Below are 23,183 nucleotides of genomic sequence, written 5' to 3'. Positions count from 1 at the left end.
AGACATAGAGCTGAGGTATAAGTTTTAGCCACCAAAGAAGATTGAGACCTGAGGTTGATACCATGTGTTAGTTCTAATATGCGTTGGATAAGATGACGTAGAATCGGGGTGTACTCACTGCCATCAGTATGCAGCAAATGCTAACGTACGGGCTTAGACGTTCTCCAATCCGAGCGCACTTCCAAAATATCCCGAAGAACCTGAATGGTGCAAAGGTCAGTCATATCCGAGTAACCTGTGGTAGGGACAAGTGAAACAACAGAAGAAATAACAGATTGCTGAGAACCTACCCACGCTGGTTGCGGTCCATGATCCCTGGCATGATGGAGTGCGCATAAGTGCTTGTGCAAATAATAAGCAGGAAGACAAGGAGAAGTGACTGAAAGTTGAATAAGGCAGACTGCGACATCAGTTAGCTTGACTCTGGTCTGGTTCGCCATGGTGAGGCTCCTCAAGTAGAGAGAGAGCACTCACTCCACTTTTAACTCACCATCTTGACTGTAGCAGAGGGTCGCCACCCGTATTCCTCAGACACAACTCTGGCAAGATTCCTAGTTTCTCGAGTGATCAATCAATCAGTTCGTGTTTTTGAGGACTGGCGATCCCCCAGTCTTGTATCCGGAATTCACACACACCAAGATGGCAGATCACGGTGGTAACAGCTCTGACCGCCTTGGTAGTCCTGCCGGCATGAACCTCGCTCACCGCTCTAAACACCGCCATGTCCGCAGAGGAAACACCGTCAGTAATTCCACAGCTCCTCATACTTCATTGTCTCCAAAAAGATCCTCACGACCGCAGCAAGGCACTCCAAAGCCATCAGTCCCAGCACGATTCGGCAGTTCTGGCCATGTGCCGAGCGAGCTCGCTCCTCCTTGGCCTTTTAACCCCCAGGAGACTGCCCTGATACGCTCCGGATATATTCCTGCCTTTAAACCAAAAGTTCCAGCTGCACAGGAAGATTCTGCGTCGGAAACAGATTCGAAGAAAAAGAAAAAGCAGAATCGAAACAATCCATCAAGCATGGCGGAACCTAGAGCACGTGCTGCAAGGCACAAGGGTCAGATGAATTTTGCATCAGAGCGTACGTGATTACTTTACCGCTTTTCGATAGGGAATTCATGTCGCATGTGCAAAGGGCTTCTGCAGCTAATATATGAGGCTATGTAGTGCGTCTTCTTCTTCTGGCATATGGAGATCCCAGCCCTCATCCATCCTTCCCATCTGAGCCCCTTCCCGAAACCGTTCGTGTTCTCGATGAAATCGTCACCGACTTTGTCCTTGAGATGTGCCACAATGCAGCCCAGTATGCTAGCTATTCCCGTCGCCAGAAGATCAAGGTCGATGACTTTCGTTTTGCATTGAGGCGCGACCCGAATAAACTCGGTCGTGTCCAGGAACTCTTGCGGATGGAGCGCGAGCTGAAAGAGGCTCGTAAGGCATTTGATCAGAATGACGATCAGGTCGGAAATCTCAAGGAGGCGGGCAAGAAGGGACTTGAGGAGTTGGGTGAGGGTGCTGATGGAACAGGCGGAAAAAAGAGCAAGGGCAAAGGAAAGCGACCTTCCAGGAGAGATTCGGATGCTACAGAGGATACCGTTTTGAAGAAGAGGAAGCTCTGAGTGATTTGCTACGACCTTGTCCAGCTGAAGATCTTGGCCATCAATGGTCCTTTGACGTGCTTACTGGGATGGAAGCCGGCTGGATCTCTTCAGATAAGGCGTATTTCTTTGGCAAAATCACACGACGTATCTGAGAATTATAGTCTGAAAGGATCATTGGAAGGAGCAGGGAGTTTCAAATGTACATGCTCTGGCTTGAGCGGGCACCAGTGGTGAGATTTTGTCTATCAGTAGTTGCATCAGGGAGCTCCCGTCCTGTTTATCCCCTCTTTTCTTGGCTTTCTTCTTACCATTATGACGGCTAGAAGTAGCTCTGATACTGGCACCGGCCGTGTGTGGCTCGGGGATGTATCTAATGATCATATCTCAGACTCCTGTACCTTTTTCTCAAAAGCCTGCGCATCAGCGTTTATGATAGTGACTCGACACAGGTATGAGACTTCAATGACAGGCAAGGAGTCGAGTCAGTGCCTGGATAAAGCAGTGAAAAGAAAGGGGAAGAAAAAGAAAAGAAGCGAAAAAATGAGTGTGACGACACCTCTGGGATTCGAACCCAGGCGGGCGAACCCACAGGCTTAGCAGGCCTGCGCCTTAACCACTCGGCCAAAGTGTCTGATACCTAATTTGCCACTCGGAGAAGACCTACTGAACCAGGATTGCTATTTCAAGAATCTCCAGATCAGAATATTACTAACCAAAAAAATACATTGACTAAGAATAACCCTTCACAGTGCTTTACAATCTAACTGAGGTTCGCGGCTTTCATACAGAGTAGAGGTTCCCCTGCTTTGAACTTCCTTTTCATTCCGGGCTTGTGACTGGGGTAGCAGCCCTACTTGCAGTGCTACTGACTATAGCAAAGTTTCTGGGATGCTTAATTATGGGCCCATGGCAATACAATAGCTAAGAAATCAGTTAAATAGTTGTTCGCACAATTACCTTGGATACATAGACAGCTTTTCTGGTAACTCTGGCTATCAACATAAAGTGACCTGTACTATGATTTGCACGCTGGACGTGGAGCAGAATAACGAGTACCCTGTAGTCCGTAGATGGGGCAGTTGTGGACGGTTCCTAGGAACTGGTCGTCATCTACGGCCCTGATGTATCAATATGCAGCGCATATTTTCCGTCTTTAGACACTTTGGCCGAGTGGTTAAGGCGCAGGCCTGCTAAGCCTGTGGGTTCGCCCGCCTGGGTTCGAATCCCAGAGGTGTCGTCCCGTTCTTTTTTTCCATCTTTCCTGTGACCCGCAGTGGGCCCCTTCGACAGTTGTTTTTTAATTTGTATGGAGTACATTTCAAGTTACTCAGCGCCACTCAAGTCTATGGATCTCGTGTGGCTGGCCAAGGAAATCAGTAGTTTTCTTTTTCCTTTTTTCCCTCTCTCCCTCTCCTCTGTATTCGTTTCTCTTTTGTCCTCCCTATTCCTATCTATTTTTTCGTTTTTTTTTTTTTTTTCAGAGAATACCTTGTTGGGCACAGTGGCAGGTTTTCTACGAGATGCGAACTGCGAGATTTTTCAAAGAAGGCTAGTGATCTGAGAAATAATAACCCTACGCATCTCAGTCACATTACATTTTACTCAACTCATTCCCAACACATTACATTCTGTGGTTGTTGACAAGCAATCACTGGATCTGATTGTAGATTCTAAGAAACCTGCATTTCCTTATCTATTGACACTTTGGCCGAGTGGTTAAGGCGCAGGCCTGCTAAGCCTGTGGGTTCGCCCGCCTGGGTTCGAATCCCAGAGGTGTCGTTCCAGCGAGCTGCTGTCTTTTTGGCCTTTTTACCATCGTCCAGTAACTTTTTATCGCCTTTTGCTAAGTCAACGAGAACAACCAGACAAGATATGTTGAAAAAATGGCAAAAAGTCTAGACACTATTACTCGTCGTTGAAATAAACAGAACTAGGCCCAGTAATCATGTGGTACTGTTCACATATCTATCTTCTATTTCCCACAAACAATGGTGTTGCCATTGTCATCAGTGTATGCACCTCCAACATTTGGTCTTAGGGATTCATGACTTTTTCGTGGCTCATATGATTATTGAGATATCGGCGGGGCCTCGTCCTTATCTCCTCATCTCTGATTCCAGACATCCAGTCTATGAACTCCTTTGCTTTCTTAACGAGCTTTGTTCCAAGACCAGAGGCATAGAAGCCGAATTCCTGGTGTTCTGGACCCATGACAGTCGGAACGCCAGCTCGATGCCGGATCATCACTAGTCGTATGGGACGCCCATCGTTGAGGGTGTTTTTGACCATGGGGCCTGAATTGTGCCCTGATTCGGACCCTTGGAAGAGAACTGGGGTCAGGAAATGTGGTCCTGAGCTCCCCATCATACGGAAAGTATAAATCCAACCTGGCAGCATAAGTGCGAAAGAATGATTCGAAAGACGCACACTTCTCTCGGATTTCAAGTTTGGCATTAACGCTTCCCTGAAGCACAGCCATTTGGACCTTCAAAGTACTGCCCTTTCACTTTCGAAGCATTGAGATCTCAGCCAAGTTCGATTGCAATGCAAGACTATTCCGAGAAAAATAGTTGTGGGTCGTCTCATCACCAGTGATCATCGCACCCGAGAGACTCTCCCGCTCCAGGTCATGTTGGGCTTCGAGCGTCTCATCGTCCATTAAGTCCATCACGTTGTACGCTTGAAGAGAGTTATCTTGTGGACTGCTGCGAGTGGGAATTTCTTTCCAGAGATTTCGGACTATGGCCAACTGGTCCTTGTCAGAAATGCCTCTTCTTCTGTTAATCGAAGGGAGCATTATGCTTTTCTTTCCCGTATCTCCGTGTATCCTTCTAGGGAGAATCTGCGTGAGCATCACCAGAACCACTGTTAATAATTCTGCCGAAGACTCTAGGCGCACAATGTCTTCGTGATTTCTGAGACCCTTTGCTTTAAGCCAGGACCTTATGTTTGGGTCTAAGTTGTCAGAGGTCATCTTCAGGTGGCCGTTACGCTCCCAGTCATATTGGAGAATGACCTGGAGGAGCACCAATTGACAGCAGACACATTTGGTCGGATCCAACAAGCGTTCGTCATCAGGATCGCGAATTGCAATAGCACTGACAATGCCACCGCCTGAGCCCAGCTATTTCCCCACAGAGCAACCAATGGAGCAGGAAAGGCAAGATGGATGCATTGTCCTCCACCCTCCATTATTTCAAGCCATGCTTTGAATGCACGACCTCGAAGGGAGAGCTTAAAGCATCGTCGATAGATTCCCTTGAAAAGGAATTTTATCCGCCTGTTCGTTGCATACCAAAATTACCTGCAAATGGCTTCTCGCAATGAGTTCACGATTCAAGCGGGGAGAAGATGGATGCCTGAGGGTGCATCTGTGCGGATCTGAGTCCCTAATTGTAGGGTTACTAAACGCCGGAAGCCGGAAGTGCAGACCAGACAGTTCGAATATGTCAACCCGCATGGCGCAAGGTGAAAGGGCATTGATCCGTTTTTGGCGTTGGATAACCCCAAAAAACTTTCAAGAAGAATGATACCAAGGCAAGAATGATTGTTGCCGAGCGGAAGTGATATCTCCTTTGTTCCATTTCCAGGAAAGTCAGCTTTTAAAGTCAGCTTTTAGCCAAATCTGCTTCCAACCATGAGAAATCCATGGCTTCCATCATCCCACAATCCGGGATATCTTGATCATTGCGTTGGAAGCACTCCAGCCGCAACCGCAGACGGGGGTGGGTATTGATGGTTTCCTGGATCGCTGTCTCGCAGTCCCTCATTGTGAACTCTGACAAGGGTCGAAGCTGAAAACTATGGACTTTGTTCTTGTGCTCCATGCGGGCTTCAGGCTATTCCTGGATGTCCTTATCCGTTGACAGTCGGAGCTGCAAAGAAGATTGGTATCGAGCCCATGGAGATAGGCAGCGTCCTTAGAGAAGAGGCGAGATAAGATTGAGCCCTCTGAAAGAGTAAGTGAAACCATCACATGGCCGTCCAAATACTCTCGTTAACTCTTCAGGTGGAAGTGATTGAAAGGACCGAGCCATTATCATCTTTAATATGTTGTTAAGAGCGGTATTGATGACAGGATCGACGTTTTCTGGCAGGGCAAGTGTCCATGGCCTAGTAAAGTTCGCTGTGCGGTGCCCATCTCCCCTTCGAATAACGAAATAATGAAGGGTGTCCGTGTCGCCGGTCCCGGTTGCCCTGACATGCTGCGCGATGCGCTGTTCAGTGTTACTGGATTGCCCTACATATGGGCGTAGTCCAGGTATCCTCTGTTCGGCGGCCAATGAGACTCATGCTCTGCCTGCGCTTGTCGTATTGCGTCAAGTCTTGATAGAAGATTGAAAGATCAGCTATGGTTCACATCAAGCCATTCAACTGAACGTACAAACTCCTTGTGTCTATTCGCCCTCTGACCACATCTTTGACAAGGCTTTGCCTCTAAGCAATCTCTAACCGCATGACCTTCCTTTGCAATAGCCACACCTGTTCTTAAGGTCAGGGCAACTGTCTCTGAGCTGCCCGAGAAAGCCACAGTTGTAACACGCTCGATTTGGATTCTCCCTTTGTAGATAGATGGCCATGCTGGTAGGTATTTAGACCTGAGACGGAAATATAATGTCAGCTGATGAAAGGCGAATGGAAGTCGTAATTCATATTAGGATTGGGTGATGGGGCTTCTATCCTGATGGACATGTGTTGAGGCGCTGTAAGCATACTGGAGTGTTCTCAGTCAATGGGAGCCGTACAGCTACATAGAAAAATAGCCATGGACGGCAAAGACCTAACTTAAAGCTTAGATGGCATCAGTATGGCACATTAGGCAACCATTTGGAGGGCCTCAGCAGAGATGGCTTAAACCAGGCATACCTGACTCCCGAAGCTTTCTGGAATATAACCCCTGGAAAGACACAACACAATCTCTAGATCGATATATAGCTCTCTAATCCCATATTAGAGGCATAGAAGCAACTGCAGATGACAAAACAAACAGCAGCATGTGAGGACAAGAGTATTAGACCTGGTAAGCCCTGACAGCTCTGTTCAACTCCAGAACAAAGCTTTTCTGGCTACATGGAAACATGAATTCAAGTTCGAACAAGGTGGACAAGAAGCGGTAGGCCTTATGGTAGAAGAATCCAAGGTATCTAGCACATATATCCATTTAGTCATGACTAACACGTCGTTGAGACAGTGATCGTCTCATAAACATCTGGTTTACATCGCAACTATCAGATGACCCAAGTCCTCCCTGCTCCGGGCCGTGGAACTCGATCCCCGTACATGGGTGTATATCCATTTCCCCGATTTCCTCCCCCTTCATCCCTCTGAGCAAAGCGAGAATGACTCCTGTACGCCGTACTTTTCTTCATCGGACCCCTTGGTCGCCTCGTCGTATGTCTAAATCTCGCCTGGACCCGGCAACAGCATGTGTAACAAAGAGAGAGATGTAGGGCCGGGCCACCAGAACTGAAAAATTCTTCCAAAGCAAACCCAGGAGGAGATACAAAACATACACACATCAATGAGGAGACTGAAGGGGGGAGAGACATAAAGATAGGAAGAAATATCACAAGGATTGAACAGCTGATGAGAGGAGACGCAGGTATCTTCACAATATGTCCTTATTCCACTCACGCGCGGACTTCCTCACTGGCCCGTTCTTGAGTACGCTGCTGTCCTCCACGGCCGCCCTTGCCGCCTCTCTGCCCACGCTGAGCTCCAGCCTCGGCGCTCGCACCCTCGCCACCCAAGGTGAGCTGAGCAGTTGCTAGCCGGTTGGACAGCTCCATCTGTGTGCGAATGGTGTTGGCCAAATAAGACACCACCAGAACGTCCTGGATGTGGTTGTTGCTATAACACAAGTTAGTAAAAGGTAAGAAACCAATAAAAAAGGAGGAGGCCGAAGAGAAAACATACAAGTCACGTTCAATGTCGGCAGGTTCAACCTTTGGGGCCAAGGCCAGGGCATTGAGGAGGAACTGGCCCAGTGCCGTCGAAGCGGGAGCTTCTTCATCAATAACGGACTCAACGTATCTGGAGACTCTGTCGATCATTCCAAGGACCTCCTCGATGGCACGCTCCAGAGCTTCGATGTCAGTGAAGATGTTTGTAGCACGGCTTTCGGCATCTTTGGCAGAAGCAATAGCCTCGAGACCACTCTTTTCAGCCTCGCCATAGCGGATTTCATAAGGGACAGGAATGAAAGCAGCGCTGTCTGCGGCCCTCTCAGCGGTCACACCGACGGGGGCGGAGATGTAGGCGCGGGTTTCAATATCCTTCCCAGGCTCAGTAGACACTGTCAGATGGACGGCAGGATGAGGCCATGTGCCGTCACCCTGGCCACTGTAGAAGTTCTGGATCAAGGCGGAGAAGGTGTTCAACTCGGACGATGTGGCGTACCAACCAACCAGTACTTCCTTGGGGTTGGCTTTGAGGTGCAGCGCAAGCATTTGCTTCTGGTATTCCATATCCACCTCGACCTGGTCGGTCGTCTCTGTGTGTCCAACAGCAAAGGTGCTACGGATTTCCACCTCGGTTCCATCCTCTGATCTGGTTCCAAGCAGGGTACCGATGACACGCTCCTGATCGGCATTGCGACGGAGGGAATGGTCAAGAATCGAGAAGATGGCCTGTTACAAGGTGATCAGTAAAGCGCATAACTCAACGTTTCCTCAGGCGTATCCAGGACATACCTGAGGCTGAATGACAACATTCAGAGGGGCGGTGGTTGGTGCAGACCCCACTGCCACTGGGCCCAGAGGGCGAGCAAGGTGAAGGAAAGAATCGGTTTCAGCCATGTTGAAGATGTGAAAAATATGCCGAAGCCTGGTTCTCTCACAGTCTTGAATGCTTCCTCGCCGGTGGTGGGGATGGCTCTGTAATCTTTTTCCTTTCTAATTCTTCCGCCCGCTCAATCTCGGCGGAGTTCTTCGAGGCTCAAATTGTGTGTGCGCCCAAAGGGGAACTTCGCGCTAAGATAAGATAAGACCAAGCCCCCGATGCAAAGAAAAAAAATGAGTTTGAACAGACAACAGGACTTGATTAGGCGTGTCAAGATCTGTAACCCGAGTACATACTATCAGAGCGCTTTTCACTAACCCAGAAAATGCCGCCTGTACGCAATAGAGGTGGTAGATTCAACAGAGGGCGTGGCAAAGGATCTAGGGGTCAAACCAACAGACGGAATGGCTTCACCACCTCGCGAGTCGAAGACGTAGAGTAAGTATATACCTTTCCTCTTTCGCATGTCTCGCTCTCTGAATAACAAGGAATTCATCTATTAGACCGGAGGATCATTCCGATAACGAATCGCATCTCAACCACGAGCCTGCCGGAGATGAGATGGACCACGAAACCCAAATGGACGATGTGTTGTCCGATAGCGACGACGACGAAGACCAGCAGACAGCTCGCCCGTACAACGAATTGATTCAATTGCTGCAAGTAAATACGGAGCCTAAAGGCCCCGCTAGGAAGAGGAGAAAGGTTGAATACAACGGTGGAGAGAAGAGAGATTTCGTGCCCGCCGCGAACGGAGAAGAGGTTGATGCGGCCCTACAAGGAGACGATGATTTGCAAGAGCAGGAACCGTCTGACGAAGAAGAGGAAGATCACCCAGAGGAAGCGGATGGCAACCATGGGAGCGACGACGAAGAAGATGGTACTGTTCGCACTGATCCGCCACTGTTTATCTTTATTTCTAACGCTGTGCAGCAAACGACCCTTTTGAGACTCATTTCTCGGCTATAGATGAGAACAAGCTGGCCTTGAAGATTAAATCAGCAGAAGAAAAGAAATGGAAAAACGCGAAGAAAGAAATCAGTAGCGGGCTGAAGTTGGTACGCGCTATTCCCGACGTTGGCGAGGGAGATGTATCCTTGCTACCAGCAATGAAGCACTTTTCGAGCGTCAAGGTGAGCTACAGGCCCAGTCTAGAGACCTAATATCGACTTTCAGGACTATTCTTCTAAAATCGCTTATAGCTCAAGAAGAAACTTTGTGGCCCTGCCACAGAGCGGATCCCAGAAATCAGCGGTGACGCTCAGCATATCGCGCCTTACATCTTCAACTATCAAGATGTTTTATACGGAGCCCGAACGACGTCAAACTCGAGCGCGATGCGGGATATTCTAGCCGTTCATGCGGTCAACCACATCCTGAAGACACGGGACCGGGTGCTGAAAAACAACTCTCGCATTGCTAAAGAACAGGACGCAGACCTGGACCTTCGGGACCAAGGCTTTACCAGACCGAAGGTGCTCTACCTTTTGCCGACGAGACAAGCCTGCGTTCGGGCGGTCGAGTCCATAACACGCTTCTTCCAGCCGGAGCAGCAAGAGAACAAAAAGCGGTTCTTGGACTCATTTTCCGCTGCAGATGACAAATCCTGGGAAAACAAACCTGAAGATTTTCGGGAGCTTTTCGGCGGCAACGACGATGATATGTTCCGGCTGGGCCTCAAATTCACTCGCAAGACCATGAAGTACTTTTCGCAATTCTACAATTCGGATATAATCTTGGCGAGTCCCCTGGGTCTACGCACAATCATGGACCAGGCTGAGTAAGTAATTCTGAGTCTTCAGTCTCCACAAGTTTACCTTGCTGACTGCCATCCAGCGTGAAAAAGCGTGACCACGACTTCTTGTCCTCAGTCGAACTAGTGATAGTTGACCACGCCGATGCTCTGCTCATGCAGAACTGGGACCACGTGGGCTACATTCTTGATCGTCTCAATCTACAGCCCAAAGAGGCTCACGGGTGTGATTTCAGTCGTGTGCGAACGTGGTACTTGGACAACCATGCCCGATTTGTCCGCCAGATGATCGTCTCTGCTTCATTTATCACACCCGAGATCAACTCCTTGTTCTCTACACATATGCAGAACTTCGCAGGAAAGGTCAAGGTGACGCCGGTGTACGTGGGAGCTATCTCCGAGGTACCCCTCCCAGTATCCGTCAAGCAGACCTTTTCGCGGTTCGACAGTCTTACGCCGACCAAAGACCCGGACGCACGGTTCAAGCATTTCACCACGACGGTGCTCTCATCCTTGGTGCGAAACATCACCTCAAGCCGGGATAAGAGCAGCGCGGGAGGTACCCTGATCTTCATCCCGTCGTATTTGGACTTTGTGCGGGTGCGCAACTACTTTGCAACATCGTCGCAAACCACCAACGTCTCGTTCGGGGCGATCTCAGAATATAGCGAGGTCCGGGAGATGACACGCGCACGCACACACTTCATGAACGGGCGGCATGCAGTGCTGCTGTACACGGAGCGCTTGCACCATTTCCGTCGGTACCAGCTCCGGGGCGTGAAGCGAATTGTGATGTATGGTGTACCAGAGAACCCGCTCTTCTGGGGAGAGATTGTGGGGTTCTTGGGCTTGGATCCGGCGGGTGTCGTGGACGCGGCGGAGGGAGGCGTGCGGGCCTTGTTTTCCAAGTGGGATGCGCTGAAACTGGAGCGCATCGTGGGGACGAAACGAGTGGGTAATATGTTACGGGAGAAGGGAGGAGATACCTTTACTTTTGTATAGGAACATACTTTGGCGGGGTCATTCAACATATATATATCTTTAGTTTGAGCGAGATAGTCTGACCGCAGTTATACTTATGTGCCATCAGGCAACTACATTGCCCATGATACTGTACAAGCAGATTAGCAGGTAGATTTCAGTGGTTCTTTCTACCCATTTGCCCTTCGAACAAAGTGCAGGGAATGCCAAGTCCTTGATTCCCATAAACCCTGCCAGCCGATCATCCGGCCACAGCCCCCACAGACAACACTAGTACAGTGATACATCTCCTTAGTCCAATGGAAAGGGCTACTAAAAAGCAGATGAGAGATACTCCGTTCTCCGTACTACGGAGTAGTCTCCTTGCCGGAGTAGCTCCGAAAAATAAGAAGCCAAAAAAAAAGGAAGAAAAACATATACATGTTTGGAGCAACTCTCGTCTTCCCAGCTGACAGAAGCCAGTACATTGGTCGCTTGATCAGCTCTTCCAGATCATGACCTGAATGACCTATTTAATGTTATTTATGATTGATGATATTTAATGCTGGTTTATGATATAGATATTCTATTTCTTCCTTGACTTTGATTCTCAATTTTCTCGCAGGTTGAACGATGGCGTCCTCTCAACGCCAGTACAATACTCTCCCAAGTTCCGGGAGTATTGCTGCGCCTCCGTTATCGGAGAACGGTTCGAATGTTTACGAAGATGACATCCGCAGACCATTGCTGGGCTCTTCATCGTCGACAGATCTAGATGGCAACGGCAAGAAAGGTTCCCAGTCATGGCTACGAGCTGTATACGGGGAAGGGAAAGAGATTTGGCTCCAGGGTAAGGGCATGATTCTGGTGACGTTGGCGCAGTTCTTTGGTGCTTCTATGAATGTCATGACCCAGATCCTCGAGCTTGACAGCGGGTTACATCCTTTCCAGGTTGGTTCTATCTCAGCAACGTCTGCGGAATGCTCTGCAACGCATTGCTGACCAGCGTAGATCCTGTTTGCCCGCATGTCGGTCACTGTCGTGGCAAGCTACCTCTACATGTGGTATACCAAGGTTCCACATCCTTTTGGGACTCGTCCTGTGCTGGGCCTGCTGATCTTCCGGGCCATGGGCGGTTTCTTCGGGGTCTACAGCATCTACTACGCGGTCCAGTATCTACCTCTGTCCGAGGCCACCGTCCTGACCTTTTTGGCACCCATCCTCTGCTGCTACGCCTGTTCTCTCTTTATTCCCAACGAGACATTCACCCGCAGGCAGCAGCTGGCCGCTCTGGTTTCCATGGTAGGCGTTGTGCTGATCGCGCGCCCCTTCTCGTCGTCAGCAATGCCTCCCAACCCGGAAAAGCTAGAAGGGCGGAAGCCCGGCACCACGGATGAATTTCAGCATATCGTGGCAATTTTGGCGATGATGGTGGGAGTCCTCGGGTCAACATGTGCGTACACGTCGATCCGCATCATCGGCCAGCGGTGCCATCCCTTGGTCTCGGTCACGTATTTCTCACTGTTCACTACCGTTATGTCATTCCTGGCCATGTTGCTGGTCCCTTCCGTGCCGTTCAAGTTGCCTGAAACTGGCTTGGAATGGACGTTGATTGTGGGACTTGGGGTTTGTGGTTTCTTGCTGCAGTTCCTGCTGACCGCTGGATTGTCATACGTGCCGCCCCCTCCGAGAAGATCTCAGAGGGTCTCTGGAGGAGCAGGCAGTGAGTGTAAGCCGGCGAGATCCTCCTCTGGATCACGTGCCACCTCTATGATCTACACGCAGATGTTATTTGCACTGTTTTATGACAAGGTGGTCTGGGGTAACACACTTTCTCCTTTGAGCTGGGCAGGCTCGGCGTTGATTGTGGGAAGCGCACTGTATGTGGCCTTGGTGCGTGACGGCAAGAAGAATGCTGCCGCAGCAGTTGCAGTTGACGAGACTGCAGAAGAAGAGAGGGAACCGGTGGCTTGAAGTCACTAAAACTGACCGGGAGGGTGGGGAAAGAGGGAGAGGGGGATACGCGTAGGGAGTCAGTGCTCTAAGATTGAATAGAATTTTCGCTCGACCTATTGGTGAAAGCTGGTGCATGAGGAGTCGAAGGAGGCAGGTAGGACGACGATCTGTGAGCAAGGATGCAGACGAAGGAGTGAATTGCTGGTTGGAGACGCTGAAAATCATGAAAGCAGTAAAGTGTCAATTCAATCAACATACCATAATAGAATCCCGTATATAGAAAGCAAACGCCGGCTGATGAGTTGATCAGCAGTAAAAACAAAGCACCAGAGTAGAAGGATGTATACTCCGCCCATGACAATCATATATGCAGTGCTGAACTTACAGGTTTCTACCCGAACTCAATGCAGTTTATATCATTTCATCATAAGTAATGTGGAGTGCCTCAACAACGCCAGGTATTCAGCATCTCTCTACTTTAATTGTACCTCCTCATCTTTACACCCATGTCAGTATCCTTGAAGATAAGACAAGACAACTTTACATTGGAGTATTAAGAGTTGACACCTCAGGTTGTAATTAACTCCACCTATGAAAGCGTACATTTTGTTACACAAAAGATCATTGGCCAACAAGCAAACAAAAGCCCCGTCTGCAAAAACATCATTGGTCCAGTTACAAAGTCCCAAAACGTCATAGGGTAGCAGCCACTACCGAAAAGCCCCGATCCGGAAGGCGGAAACTTCCGGGGTCGGGGAAGGGCCAGGGCCTTGGCCAATCAGCCGCGAGCACATTAAAGCTTCTCCAGAGGGAATAGCCAAAGACCAATCAGATAACGAGGATCTGATGAATTTGATGCCTCATGAAGAAGATCACTGCGTGTTTCATGGGGATAATCCCACGTCGGAGGGGTATACTCCGTATAGATACCTCTGGTAGGCAATTCGCATTCTGATTCAGGCAACGGACGGATAGGGCTTGAGAATATATACAGATCAACCCATCTCCGCTCATTCTAATCAAATACTCTCTCAATTGACTCTTCTAACTATATAGCTCCGTCTGACCTACTCGCACACGGCCTCTCATCTTTCTCTGGTAGAAAGATAGACCATTTTTTTTTCTTAGACATATACACTATAGACCACAGATATAGAAAAGACATGCGACACTTCGATGCCTGGCTGCTTCGTGATCCCTACTCCATCTGGCACTACTATTCGACCGGACGACGATGGCAGGAGATAGTCCGTGATCTCATCCAGGAACGCAAGATCTGCGCTCCTCCTGTCAACTTACCATCTTCAACCTCATTTAGACCAGTGGACCCTTACGATCGTCCCATCAACCCGCAGTCTGCCTCGCCGCTCTTCGGCAAACTGCCCGCAGAGATCCGCTTGATCATCTACCACTACGTCTTTGGCGACGAGGCAGTTCATCTGGTTCAGCTCAAGGGCAAGATCCGCCATGTGCGCTGCAAGCATACCTCCTCCTCCCTCGATAGTCACCGACTCTGTTGCCCGATTACCCCAGCTCGCTGGCGAGCGGGAGCAAGGACCCATGACGGCCATTCCGACAGCAGGCTCTACCCGCACACCCACCCCGCCCTCCCCGACATGCTGAGCAACGGCTCGCTCGCCCTCCTGCGCACCTGCCGTGCCGTCTACGCCGAGGCTGCCGACCTTCCCTACGCCACCCTGGTCTTCGATGTCGACGATCTGCACACCTTCGTGGCCTTCTCCCAGACCATCGACCCGCACCGCCTGTGCGCCATCCGTCGCCTCACCGTCCAGTGGACACCCGTCTGGCAACCCATGGCCGGCCAGGAGCACAAGGCCTCCATCTACGCGCACACCCACAACGACCACCTCTGGGCCCTCTTCTGGTCCCGCGTCGCCGCCTGCCGCGGCCTCGAGGAGCTTCATCTCAGCATTGACCTCGGCCGCTTCACCAGGGCCACCAACGCCACCGCCGGGCTGCTCGGTGGGCAACGCCTGCGGCTGGACGTAAGGGAGCCATGGGTCGCGCCGCTGCTGTCTGTGCGGGGCCTGCGCGTGTTCGAGCTGGGTATCACCGCGCGGTCTGACGCTGAGCCTGTTGCGCGGAGGCTCCTGGAGGAGAACCTGACTCGGGACGCGGTGACGCTGAGAGATTCTCTCCGTGCGGTCATGTGCTCGGCGCCTGGCAAAGCTGTCTTGGTTTCGGGAGTGGAGCTCTGGAAGCCTTGTCCCGTGGAGGACCGCGATGAGCAGACCCAGCCTGCCCGATGGCGCCGAACCCGGCCTCGTCTCGCTATCACTGCTAAGTGAATGCGCCTGTTGCGCATTCACAAGAATCTATAGAGCAATTGGCTACCCTGGATGGAGCTCAATCATCTACCTGCCCTTATACAAACTGTTCATGATACCCTGACGAGATATCTCCCCAGCCGTTCTTTTGAGTGTGCTGGCCGTGTCTTCTTTGTTGAGCGTCTTCGCGATTACAGAGTGCTTATAGTCTGTTCTGGATAGATGCGTCATATTGCACATGGCACATTGCAAACAAGCAATCAATGTTCACCCATCCACAGAATGTAGATATTTTAGATACTAGAAAGTAGACACCTATACAATAAACAGAATGCACGAACGAATGAATCAATCCTCCAATTTCCCAAATGTCCCAGCATACCAAACCTTATCCCAGTCAATTCCACGTGTATCGATTTATTCCCTTTAAGCAAATGCGTCCATGTGCGTTTCAGAGCCAAAACCGGGCTGTCAATCGTAGTCTGTCTCAAAACAAGGTATTATTGCGACGGATCCAATATCAATCAGAAAGGACAAGAAAAGATGATCGTTCGGGTATAGCGAGGGGTCTTGTGTTTTTCTTTCATTTTCTTCTGCCTTTTCTTCCAGTGACAGAGTGGCAGGCCTTTATATGTGAAGGTATAAAAAAGAGAAAGAAATCAACTTTGATCTTTTTATTTCTTTTCTGACTGTTTTTTTGTCATTCGTTTTTCGTCCCAGTCTATGAGCTCAATGTCAATATTACATTATACTCAGGTCAAGACACTGTGCCGTAGCCAGGGACACAAAAGACAGAATCATGTCCAAGAAAAAGAATTTTTCTGATCACAACAGGTTACGAAGATGCGTGCAAAGATCTATCAGAACCACCATGGCCGTTGGTCGTTTCTAATTCGGGCTCAGGATCGTCCTCACTCGTGGGCGAGTGAGGCCGGCTCTCCATGAGCGATCGTCGGCTGCGCATCATCTGCAAATATGGTCAACGCTCGATTCTATCATCGTGGCAGGAAAGGTAATACAAACCCATGCTCGCACACCGCCGATCAAGCCCAAACTGTAGCCCGTCGCAAAATCTTCGTTTCTCCCATTTGTTCCGACTGGACTGTCAGGACGACCCAATGCCTCTAGTCGTGACACATGTGATTTCTGGCCACCAGTGGGACTGGTCAGCCCACCGTTACCACCACGCACACTGCCCAAATCCATGCTGTTTCGGGCGCTCGGAGCAGGACTGCCAGGCCGGCTGTTCTGCCATAACTGTCGCAATTCTCGGCCCAGTTCCTGGCCAGTGGCGGTCCAATTGTTGCGAATGCTGTCTCGAAGCTCCATGACATGTCGCTTGATCTCCAATTCATTCTTCTTAATCCATGACACGTTCAACTCCTGTCTCGAGGCACCTCGCTTGAACTGACGAGCAATATACTGGTCATAGTCGCGGATAATTCTGGATGAAATGAGACGGTCAGCAACCACGTCCGCCAAACGAGGAGGAAACCCAAACCTAGTGATAATGCCCGTTGTGCTGACACCCTCAGTCCTCTGCGTAACCAGGAACTTGCCCTGAGCCTTGATCGGTGCATAAATGTCGTCTCCTTCCGCAGCCCCATAAGGTAGGTCATCATGAGCAACATAATCGATCTGATGCTTCTCAATGAACTCCGGAGTCACGATCCAGGGACAGTCCGGGATCACCTCGTCCACCCATTTGCAATGGCGGACGCTCTCTGCACGCTCGCGACCGCTGAGTACAGTAAGACCCTTGCGCTTGTGAGTCTCTTCGTCTCCGGTCACGCCGACAATGAGATACACGTCGGGGAAAGCTTTTTTTGCTTGTTCCAGCTGTCGCATGTGTCTGCCAAAAAACCACCAGCAATGAGCATCAAGTCCATGACTGTAGAAAATAGCTGTAATCTGAGAGAAAAAAAAAAAAAAAAAAATTGTAGACATACCCCACGTGAAACAAATCGAAAACCCCATCTGCATATACGCGAACCGGCCGCCCCGTCGGAGGTGGATTGGTGTGGTACCCAACGGGATGCTGTAGCCCAGCTCTCTCAGGCGGTTTCATCAGACGCTCTTTCGTTTCTGCATCGGCGCCGGCGGTCTTTATGTGCAACCCCGGTCGACCCGTCGCCCCATGCTCAATGTCACTACTAGCTACGGTGGTCTCAGATGGCTCGCCGGGATCTTCCTGATGGATGGCTGAGGAGTGTTCTGTGGTTCCGTTGGGCGCGGCGGCTGGAGCCTCGCCAGAGGACGATTTCCGAGCCCGTTTCGAAGGCGGATTGGGGGCTCCGGTCGAGGTCACTTCAATTGAAGTATGTTTCCTGTTCTTGCTTGCTGTGGGGGTGATTGGATCGGTGGAGTCGTCTCCTTCCTCACCGGACGCATCGCGAGACGATGGTTGGAGGAGATCGACTGTGGATGATTTGGCAATGTCGGCCGTCAAATGTTGAGAAGCACTGCGCTTGCGTTTGGCCGCAGTGGACGGAGACGACATGTTGGCTGACTGAGGAGCACTGCTCTACTTCTGTCGGGGTGTTGAAAGATTATAAGGTATTTAGTTGAGAAAAACCATGAGAGATTCCAAGCTTGGACAACCAACGGACAGAAGGAGGCTTGAGGAGAAAAATCGAGGAGAGGAAATGGGGACAGGGAAAGCGCTGAGAGCTAAGGTAGGCTTGTCAGTTAGCCTAATAATAATAATTAAAAGGAGAGAGGGAGAAGACCCTGAGACAGACAGAAGGCGGAAGAACGAGCAGCACGGAGTAGACTAGACTAACCGGTTGATCAGGCTAGCGGGAGGCAGTCCCGGAAGGAAGCTATCTAGCCCAGTATTAATGGGGCCAAGTCTCAAATTCGTGGTTTTTTTTCCCTTTTTTCTTAAATCCTCGTGGGTAGAATGGGGGTTCTTGCAGAAAGGAAGAGGTACATCTGAGAGAGAATTGTTATATCCAAAGGACAAGAATATTTTGCACCCTAAACAGAGTTACCTAAAGTATAGAACTGCTCTATCAACAGACGGACTACAGCAATTACATCCAAACTCCACTTACCTAACGGGGTAAGGTACGGTAAGGTAAAGTCAGATACCCGGTTGATACTGGGTAGGTACCTCTCTTGGTTTGTACTGGGTATGAGGCGCTATCGAAAGGAATTAGATAAGTGTTAGTATGACATGCGTCCTACGGGCAATTCTCTTATTGATGAGGCAATTCATTACAACTATTTGAATAATGCGCAGCTAAGGTATCTACCCAGGTGGGTTCTATCGCCATGAGGGGGTGTAATTTTACAATTCATGAATCTGAAAACTCATTAGTCTTCTCTTGTCTCGAACTACCAGTAGATTCTATTTGATTCTGCCAGTCTATCGGCGATTGCAAGCTCTTCGCATATTACTTCTAGTGGACCGCTCCCGTGTACGATATCGGAAGATTTCCAAAAAAGAAATATAGCCTACTGAAATGCGTCATAATTTCCTGGACCCCCACTGCTGAAGCATTGGAAGGCAGTGCCGCCCCGTCGCAGATGAGAATGATGTCGATTCTGTAGATGGACTTTCCAGATACGCCGAGAGATATGAAAGAAGACCCGTATTGTCCCGTTTCCCTTCGTCCACCAGCCGATTTACAATACCAATGACTTGTGAAAATTGTTGATCGAGTGCTTTCCTGGCCCACAACGTAGCCCTCCAAGTCCAGAGTCGGAGAGCGCGATGATGAGAAGATACACCAGCGGGTGATCACTGTATGAGAGGAGAGAATGGTAGAGGGAAAGGAGTAAAGATAAATCGTGATGTAAGAGCAATGGGTTGGGAAGGGGTAAGAACCGAATTCATAAGAGAGATATCAAGATTCATCATCGGTGGGTGTTTTGTGCGGTATCTTGCGTTGGATCAAAGCATAAAATAAACGTACTCTCGTGAGGTCTGCCGCTTGCGGCTCGGAAAAACAGAACATAGCAGAATAGAAGAGGAAACGTCCTATCACCCAGGAAAGCCCCCAAAGAATCCCTCCGACACGACATGAAAAAGTCTACCTAGCCAAGGCTAGAGGAGCATCCCACTGAATTTCGCCTTATCCACAGTCGCAGGGCGTCGCTAGTGACAGAGAAGACACAGACTTTCAAGGTCATATCGAAAGACATTGCGAGGGTCGAGGAAACGGAAAGGGTTGAGAGTGGAGGATAAGGGCGGGCCATTCAGTCACGCGCAGGATGTATTCGCAAGACCAGATCGAGGAGGAAGAACACGCAAATGAACTATTGTCACTACGAGGAGGCAGACTTCTCCGTGGCTTCAGTCCCGCTGCCAGAAGAGTTCTTGTTTGCGCTTGAGGGTGATTCGGACAGGTTGGCGGCAGTCGAGGTCTCCTCAGCCTTACTCGTGGTCTCGTTCTTCGACTGGGGTCCCGGGGTACCTTCACGATCTCCTCGAGCCGACGAATCAGGCGACTCGTGTTGCAAATGATTTGTGACATCTCGATTTTCCTCTCTCTGGTCGAAAAGTTCCTCGTCATTCTGTTCGGGAATTAGTTCAGTGCCGTCACCTAGGAGAATGATACGGCCGGAACGGACGCTGAAGCCGCGGGAGCGGTCGTTTTCAAGATCATAATTATCGGGGGTTTCTTCAAATTGATTGCGGATACCAGGCCCACGGAATTCAGCTGCAACAACCATCTCTCAGTCAGTAACCCTCGCCGACCATGGGATCCTCGAGACACTTGCCGTACTCAGGCGGCGCGCATGGGCCGTCGCCGTTAGCTACCCGCTCAGAAATCTGATTGTACCATTCTTCCTTGGTTTTGCCATTAAGAAGACCAATGATGATCATGGTCATGTTGTCACATCCAACACCTCCAGTCTCACTGTTAGAAGCAAGGCAGTTGTCCATCATATTTTCACAGATACGGTAAAGTTCCTGTTTTGCAGCGATACCTCTCCGAACAAACTCGACTACGGATTGGGATGACTGACAGTCCCAAATACCTACAAGCAAATCCATTAGTAAAGGGCAACAAGACGGTGTAATTGTAGATAAGCCCACGATACAGAAAGACGTACCGTCGCAGGCGATAACAAGGAATTCATCATCATCAGTCACTTCGTGAACTGTCACATCTGGATAAGCTGTGACAATCTGCTGCTCAGGTGAGAGCTCGGGGCTCTTCTTGAACTCGAAATCACCAATGGCCCGGGATAGGGCCAGATTACCGTTGACTCGGCCAAAGTCGACGAAGCCACCAGCGGCACTGATACGAGCTTTCTCGCCTATATTCATATCTTAGCTGCGAAAGTCCGGAGGGTTGGATGATAAGACACGGACCTTCATTCTGTGGCTTGTGGTCGAAAGAAAGCGGCTTTGCGCGGCCCTTTACACCCAATACTGAGCGTGAATCGCCCGCGTTTGCCTACCATCCCAATTAGCCTTTCTCCTGATCGCCAAGTGATGGCCGTAGGGTATAGGTTGAAGGTACATACGACCCATATCTTGTTCTTTGAAATAACACTGACGGCAGCTGTGCAACCGGAGACTTCCTCCTCATATTTCGGGTCTAGACAAGTCAGTTTCGTTGAGAACCCCAAGCCGAACAATGACAAGAGAACAGAATTCAGAATTCCAGAAGCCCCAGAGTGGCGTCCACTTACCTTCCAAAATAGCCCGATCGGTAGCCAGGAAGCCATCCTTCAACGCCTGCTCGATATCGCCCTTCGCAAAGGCCTCTTGCTTTGCAACGATCTTATGCACATTTTCTCCCGCGAATAACGCTACTTTATCTCCACCATGACCGTCATATACACCAAAAAAAGCGAGGCGTTTATCGGGATCTGTAGGCTTTTCGGAACCTCCTGTGGATTTGGCTTGAAGGTCTAGGACCGCAGCATGGGCGTCCTCCATGCTGATTCGCCAGCCCTGCATGGCCGACAAACCATACAAACAACATTCATCTTGACCCTCGGAGGAAGTCTATTAGAGGATAAGCATGAAAATTGTCAGCAGTGATCGGAGAGGTATGTTCGAATAAGCAATGGTGGCCGATTGTTCGGGAAGTGTGTCCGCCGCAGAACTTGGTCTTTCGCGTGAGCACCCCACAGGTCCGCATCACGAATAGGCGGCAACCAGAAGACCTCAGACGGAAAAAGTACAATTGTCAAATTCTCGTAACTCAATAAAATTATACAAACAGCCGTAACTGTAGCAAAATCGGACGCTGTGTTGCGCACAGAATTTTGCAGTATAGGCGAGCCGCGGACTTTGAACAGGAACGGTTGAAATTGCGTAACGAAGACAGCAATGTGGGGGATCGAAAGCACGACGAAAGAACAGATGATTTGCTTACCTTCTCGACCACAGGTTCAGATAAGGTCTGACCCATGTTGTATAGCAGGTCAACTGTTGATTCTTGAGAATATCAAAGATGGTGAGAGAAATTTTTTTTCTCGGGCCACAAGTCACGCATCCACAAAAGTGAAGGGAGGAGAATTGAAAGGGGATTTGGAAGGGCTCGGCGTTGATCGATTTGAGGGGACGACGGAGGAGGAGGGGGGAAAAGGCGGAAGAGGCAAAGCACGAAGAACTGGGCTGAGGGCAAGGGCAGGCAGTATGGCAGTAAGGTACAGTAAGCGGTGGTATTTACTGCCTAGCTTACCTGGGCACCTACCTACAGACCTGGAGCTGGATCACCTCTTAAGTGGCGGTACTCCGTAGTGATCCACCGATGATGATAGTGGTGATGGTGAAAATGACGATAGCGATGAAAGACTATCATCTAAACTCTTGAAACAGTGAAGAGAGAAAGGAGAGATGTAAGTGAAAGAAATGCCACTTTATTATTATTATTATTACTTTTCTCGATTTCTTCACACTAAGAATCTCGAGCTGGTCGATGTCACGAGGTGTACTGGCCTGGCTTTGCCTCAGGCTTCCATTGACATTTCCAGTACTCATACCAAGGTGTCTGAAGCACAGGCACCTGAGGCATTATCATTGCTATCTACTTTATGCTGTCTGAGGGGAGTAGATAGTAAACGAAGCTAGAGAGGTACACAGGTCATTAGATTACCGTATCTCGATCCGATCTACTTTGTCCTATCAACGAAATTCCAATTCGACAATATGATCTTTTGCAACTCTCTCCGAAGAATAAATTCCCAAGCCTTCTACGGAGTAGTGGCGTGTGCAAATCTCCGGGAATGAAAGTATCTGCATCCAGCGATCCGCTCACCTAGGAACGAGGAGTTATTGATTAAGATACCAGGTTTGATCATTTCCTGACTATTATTCAAGAAGCATATCTCCTAATTTCATTGTTGTTGCTTATTTAGTGCTGTATGATAGACCCTTGCTGATGCCTGAGGTCCGGAACAGTCTCTAAGCAGGAGGAGGTCATGTGTCTACGCTAGTACATACATCCGTGGGATGATCCATCAACAGTTGACCTTCGAGGCAACTCCTGATATGCATAAAAACTAATATAAAGAAATTTATTAATCACTTAAGAATCTACATTATGACTAGATAGATAGCTTTCAAGTTTCAATAGTGAAGAATGGCTCGACTTCCATGTTTCAGGTTGATACTAGGTAGTTTACCAAGTAAGGTTGTATCGATGACACCATAATGATAGAGGTACTAATCCCTTAAGATGAACCAAACCAGGAGACAGAAATACCCTAGAAATGACACTAGATTCTTGAAGGACGTCAAAACACCGTGGCCGGCCACTATGTCACTATCTAAACAGAACAGCCACCTTGGGAATCAATAATACACCTTGTAAAGACAGGAATCCCAAAACAGGCACGGCTATAGCACTGAGACTTCTGACGATGAAAGATTAA

The 23,183-nt window shown here is 49.4% G+C and overlaps 9 protein-coding genes and 3 non-coding genes across 12 annotated transcripts; 6 read left to right on the top strand and 6 right to left on the bottom strand.

Annotated features, from left to right (window-relative positions):
• Window positions 1-24: 24 nt before the first annotated feature.
• AFUA_1G09360 (protein kish) lies at window positions 25-639 on the bottom strand (the record flags this gene model as incomplete). The annotated part of the gene is made up of 4 exons (XM_747210.2): window positions 491-639; window positions 291-400; window positions 119-200; window positions 25-48 (listed from the first exon to the last, which is right to left on the bottom strand). Exons 1-4 carry the CDS (start codon window positions 491-493, stop codon window positions 25-27), a joined length of 219 nt encoding a protein of 72 aa, XP_752303.2. The 5' UTR covers window positions 494-639.
• Window positions 640-2,151, top strand: AFUA_1G09350 (putative transcription initiation factor TFIID subunit 13; the record flags this gene model as incomplete). The annotated part of the gene is made up of 2 exons (XM_747209.2): window positions 640-1,084; window positions 1,171-2,151. 2 exons carry the CDS (start codon window positions 640-642, stop codon window positions 1,620-1,622), a joined length of 897 nt encoding a protein of 298 aa, XP_752302.1. The 3' UTR covers window positions 1,623-2,151.
• Window positions 2,152-2,154: 3 nt separating this feature from the next.
• On the bottom strand, window positions 2,155-2,235 carry tS(GCU)1. The gene has a single exon. It is a non-coding gene (tRNA).
• A 525-nt stretch (window positions 2,236-2,760) lies between these two features.
• Window positions 2,761-2,841, top strand: tS(GCU)2. The gene has a single exon. It is a non-coding gene (tRNA).
• A 99-nt stretch (window positions 2,842-2,940) lies between these two features.
• Window positions 2,941-6,324, bottom strand: AFUA_1G09340 (uncharacterized protein). Its single transcript, XM_077803880.1, has 2 exons — window positions 5,989-6,324; window positions 2,941-5,929 (listed from the first exon to the last, which is right to left on the bottom strand). The coding sequence occupies exon 2, from the start codon at window positions 4,576-4,578 to the stop codon at window positions 4,108-4,110; it is 471 nt and encodes a 156-aa protein (XP_077659913.1). The 5' UTR covers window positions 4,579-5,929; window positions 5,989-6,324; the 3' UTR covers window positions 2,941-4,107.
• Window positions 3,303-3,383, top strand: tS(GCU)3. The gene has a single exon. It is a non-coding gene (tRNA).
• Window positions 6,325-6,704: 380 nt separating the features above from the next.
• On the bottom strand, window positions 6,705-8,536 carry AFUA_1G09330 (eukaryotic translation initiation factor 3 subunit F). Its single transcript, XM_747207.2, has 3 exons — window positions 8,297-8,536; window positions 7,521-8,233; window positions 6,705-7,454 (listed from the first exon to the last, which is right to left on the bottom strand). Exons 1-3 carry the CDS (start codon window positions 8,399-8,401, stop codon window positions 7,235-7,237), a joined length of 1,038 nt encoding a protein of 345 aa, XP_752300.1. The 5' UTR covers window positions 8,402-8,536; the 3' UTR covers window positions 6,705-7,234.
• Window positions 8,537-8,598: 62 nt separating this feature from the next.
• AFUA_1G09320 (UTP25 family protein) lies at window positions 8,599-11,288 on the top strand. The gene is made up of 5 exons (XM_747206.2): window positions 8,599-8,822; window positions 8,888-9,264; window positions 9,318-9,517; window positions 9,587-10,164; window positions 10,221-11,288. The coding sequence occupies exons 1-5, from the start codon at window positions 8,710-8,712 to the stop codon at window positions 11,137-11,139; spliced, it is 2,187 nt and encodes a 728-aa protein (XP_752299.2). The 5' UTR covers window positions 8,599-8,709; the 3' UTR covers window positions 11,140-11,288.
• A 142-nt stretch (window positions 11,289-11,430) lies between these two features.
• AFUA_1G09310 (DMT family transporter) lies at window positions 11,431-13,580 on the top strand. The gene is made up of 2 exons (XM_747205.2): window positions 11,431-12,048; window positions 12,109-13,580. Exons 1-2 carry the CDS (start codon window positions 11,731-11,733, stop codon window positions 13,069-13,071), a joined length of 1,281 nt encoding a protein of 426 aa, XP_752298.1. The 5' UTR covers window positions 11,431-11,730; the 3' UTR covers window positions 13,072-13,580.
• A 636-nt stretch (window positions 13,581-14,216) lies between these two features.
• On the top strand, window positions 14,217-15,369 carry AFUA_1G09300 (uncharacterized protein; the record flags this gene model as incomplete). The annotated part of the gene is made up of 1 exon (XM_747204.2): window positions 14,217-15,369. The coding sequence occupies one exon, from the start codon at window positions 14,217-14,219 to the stop codon at window positions 15,360-15,362; it is 1,146 nt and encodes a 381-aa protein (XP_752297.1). The 3' UTR covers window positions 15,363-15,369.
• Window positions 15,370-15,548: 179 nt separating this feature from the next.
• AFUA_1G09290 (choline-phosphate cytidylyltransferase) lies at window positions 15,549-18,611 on the bottom strand. Its single transcript, XM_747203.2, has 4 exons — window positions 17,291-18,611; window positions 16,843-17,193; window positions 16,365-16,785; window positions 15,549-16,308 (listed from the first exon to the last, which is right to left on the bottom strand). The coding sequence occupies exons 1-4, from the start codon at window positions 17,839-17,841 to the stop codon at window positions 16,177-16,179; spliced, it is 1,455 nt and encodes a 484-aa protein (XP_752296.1). The 5' UTR covers window positions 17,842-18,611; the 3' UTR covers window positions 15,549-16,176.
• A 1,002-nt stretch (window positions 18,612-19,613) lies between these two features.
• ptcB (PP2C family serine/threonine-protein phosphatase) lies at window positions 19,614-21,445 on the bottom strand (the record flags this gene model as incomplete). Its single annotated transcript, XM_747202.1, has 8 exons — window positions 19,614-19,725; window positions 19,798-20,008; window positions 20,064-20,330; window positions 20,406-20,612; window positions 20,668-20,752; window positions 20,823-20,896; window positions 20,991-21,309; window positions 21,431-21,445. 8 exons carry the CDS (start codon window positions 21,443-21,445, stop codon window positions 19,614-19,616), a joined length of 1,290 nt encoding a protein of 429 aa, XP_752295.1.
• Between the last annotated feature and the right edge of the window lie 1,738 nt (window positions 21,446-23,183).

The sequence above is a fragment of the Aspergillus fumigatus genome, chromosome 1, assembly GCF_000002655.1.
Source record: "Aspergillus fumigatus Af293 chromosome 1, whole genome shotgun sequence".
Classification (NCBI taxonomy): Eukaryota; Fungi; Ascomycota; class Eurotiomycetes; order Eurotiales; family Aspergillaceae; genus Aspergillus; species Aspergillus fumigatus.
The sequence above is the reverse complement of the archived record's forward strand: the minus strand, read 5'-3'. Positions and strand labels throughout refer to the sequence as shown.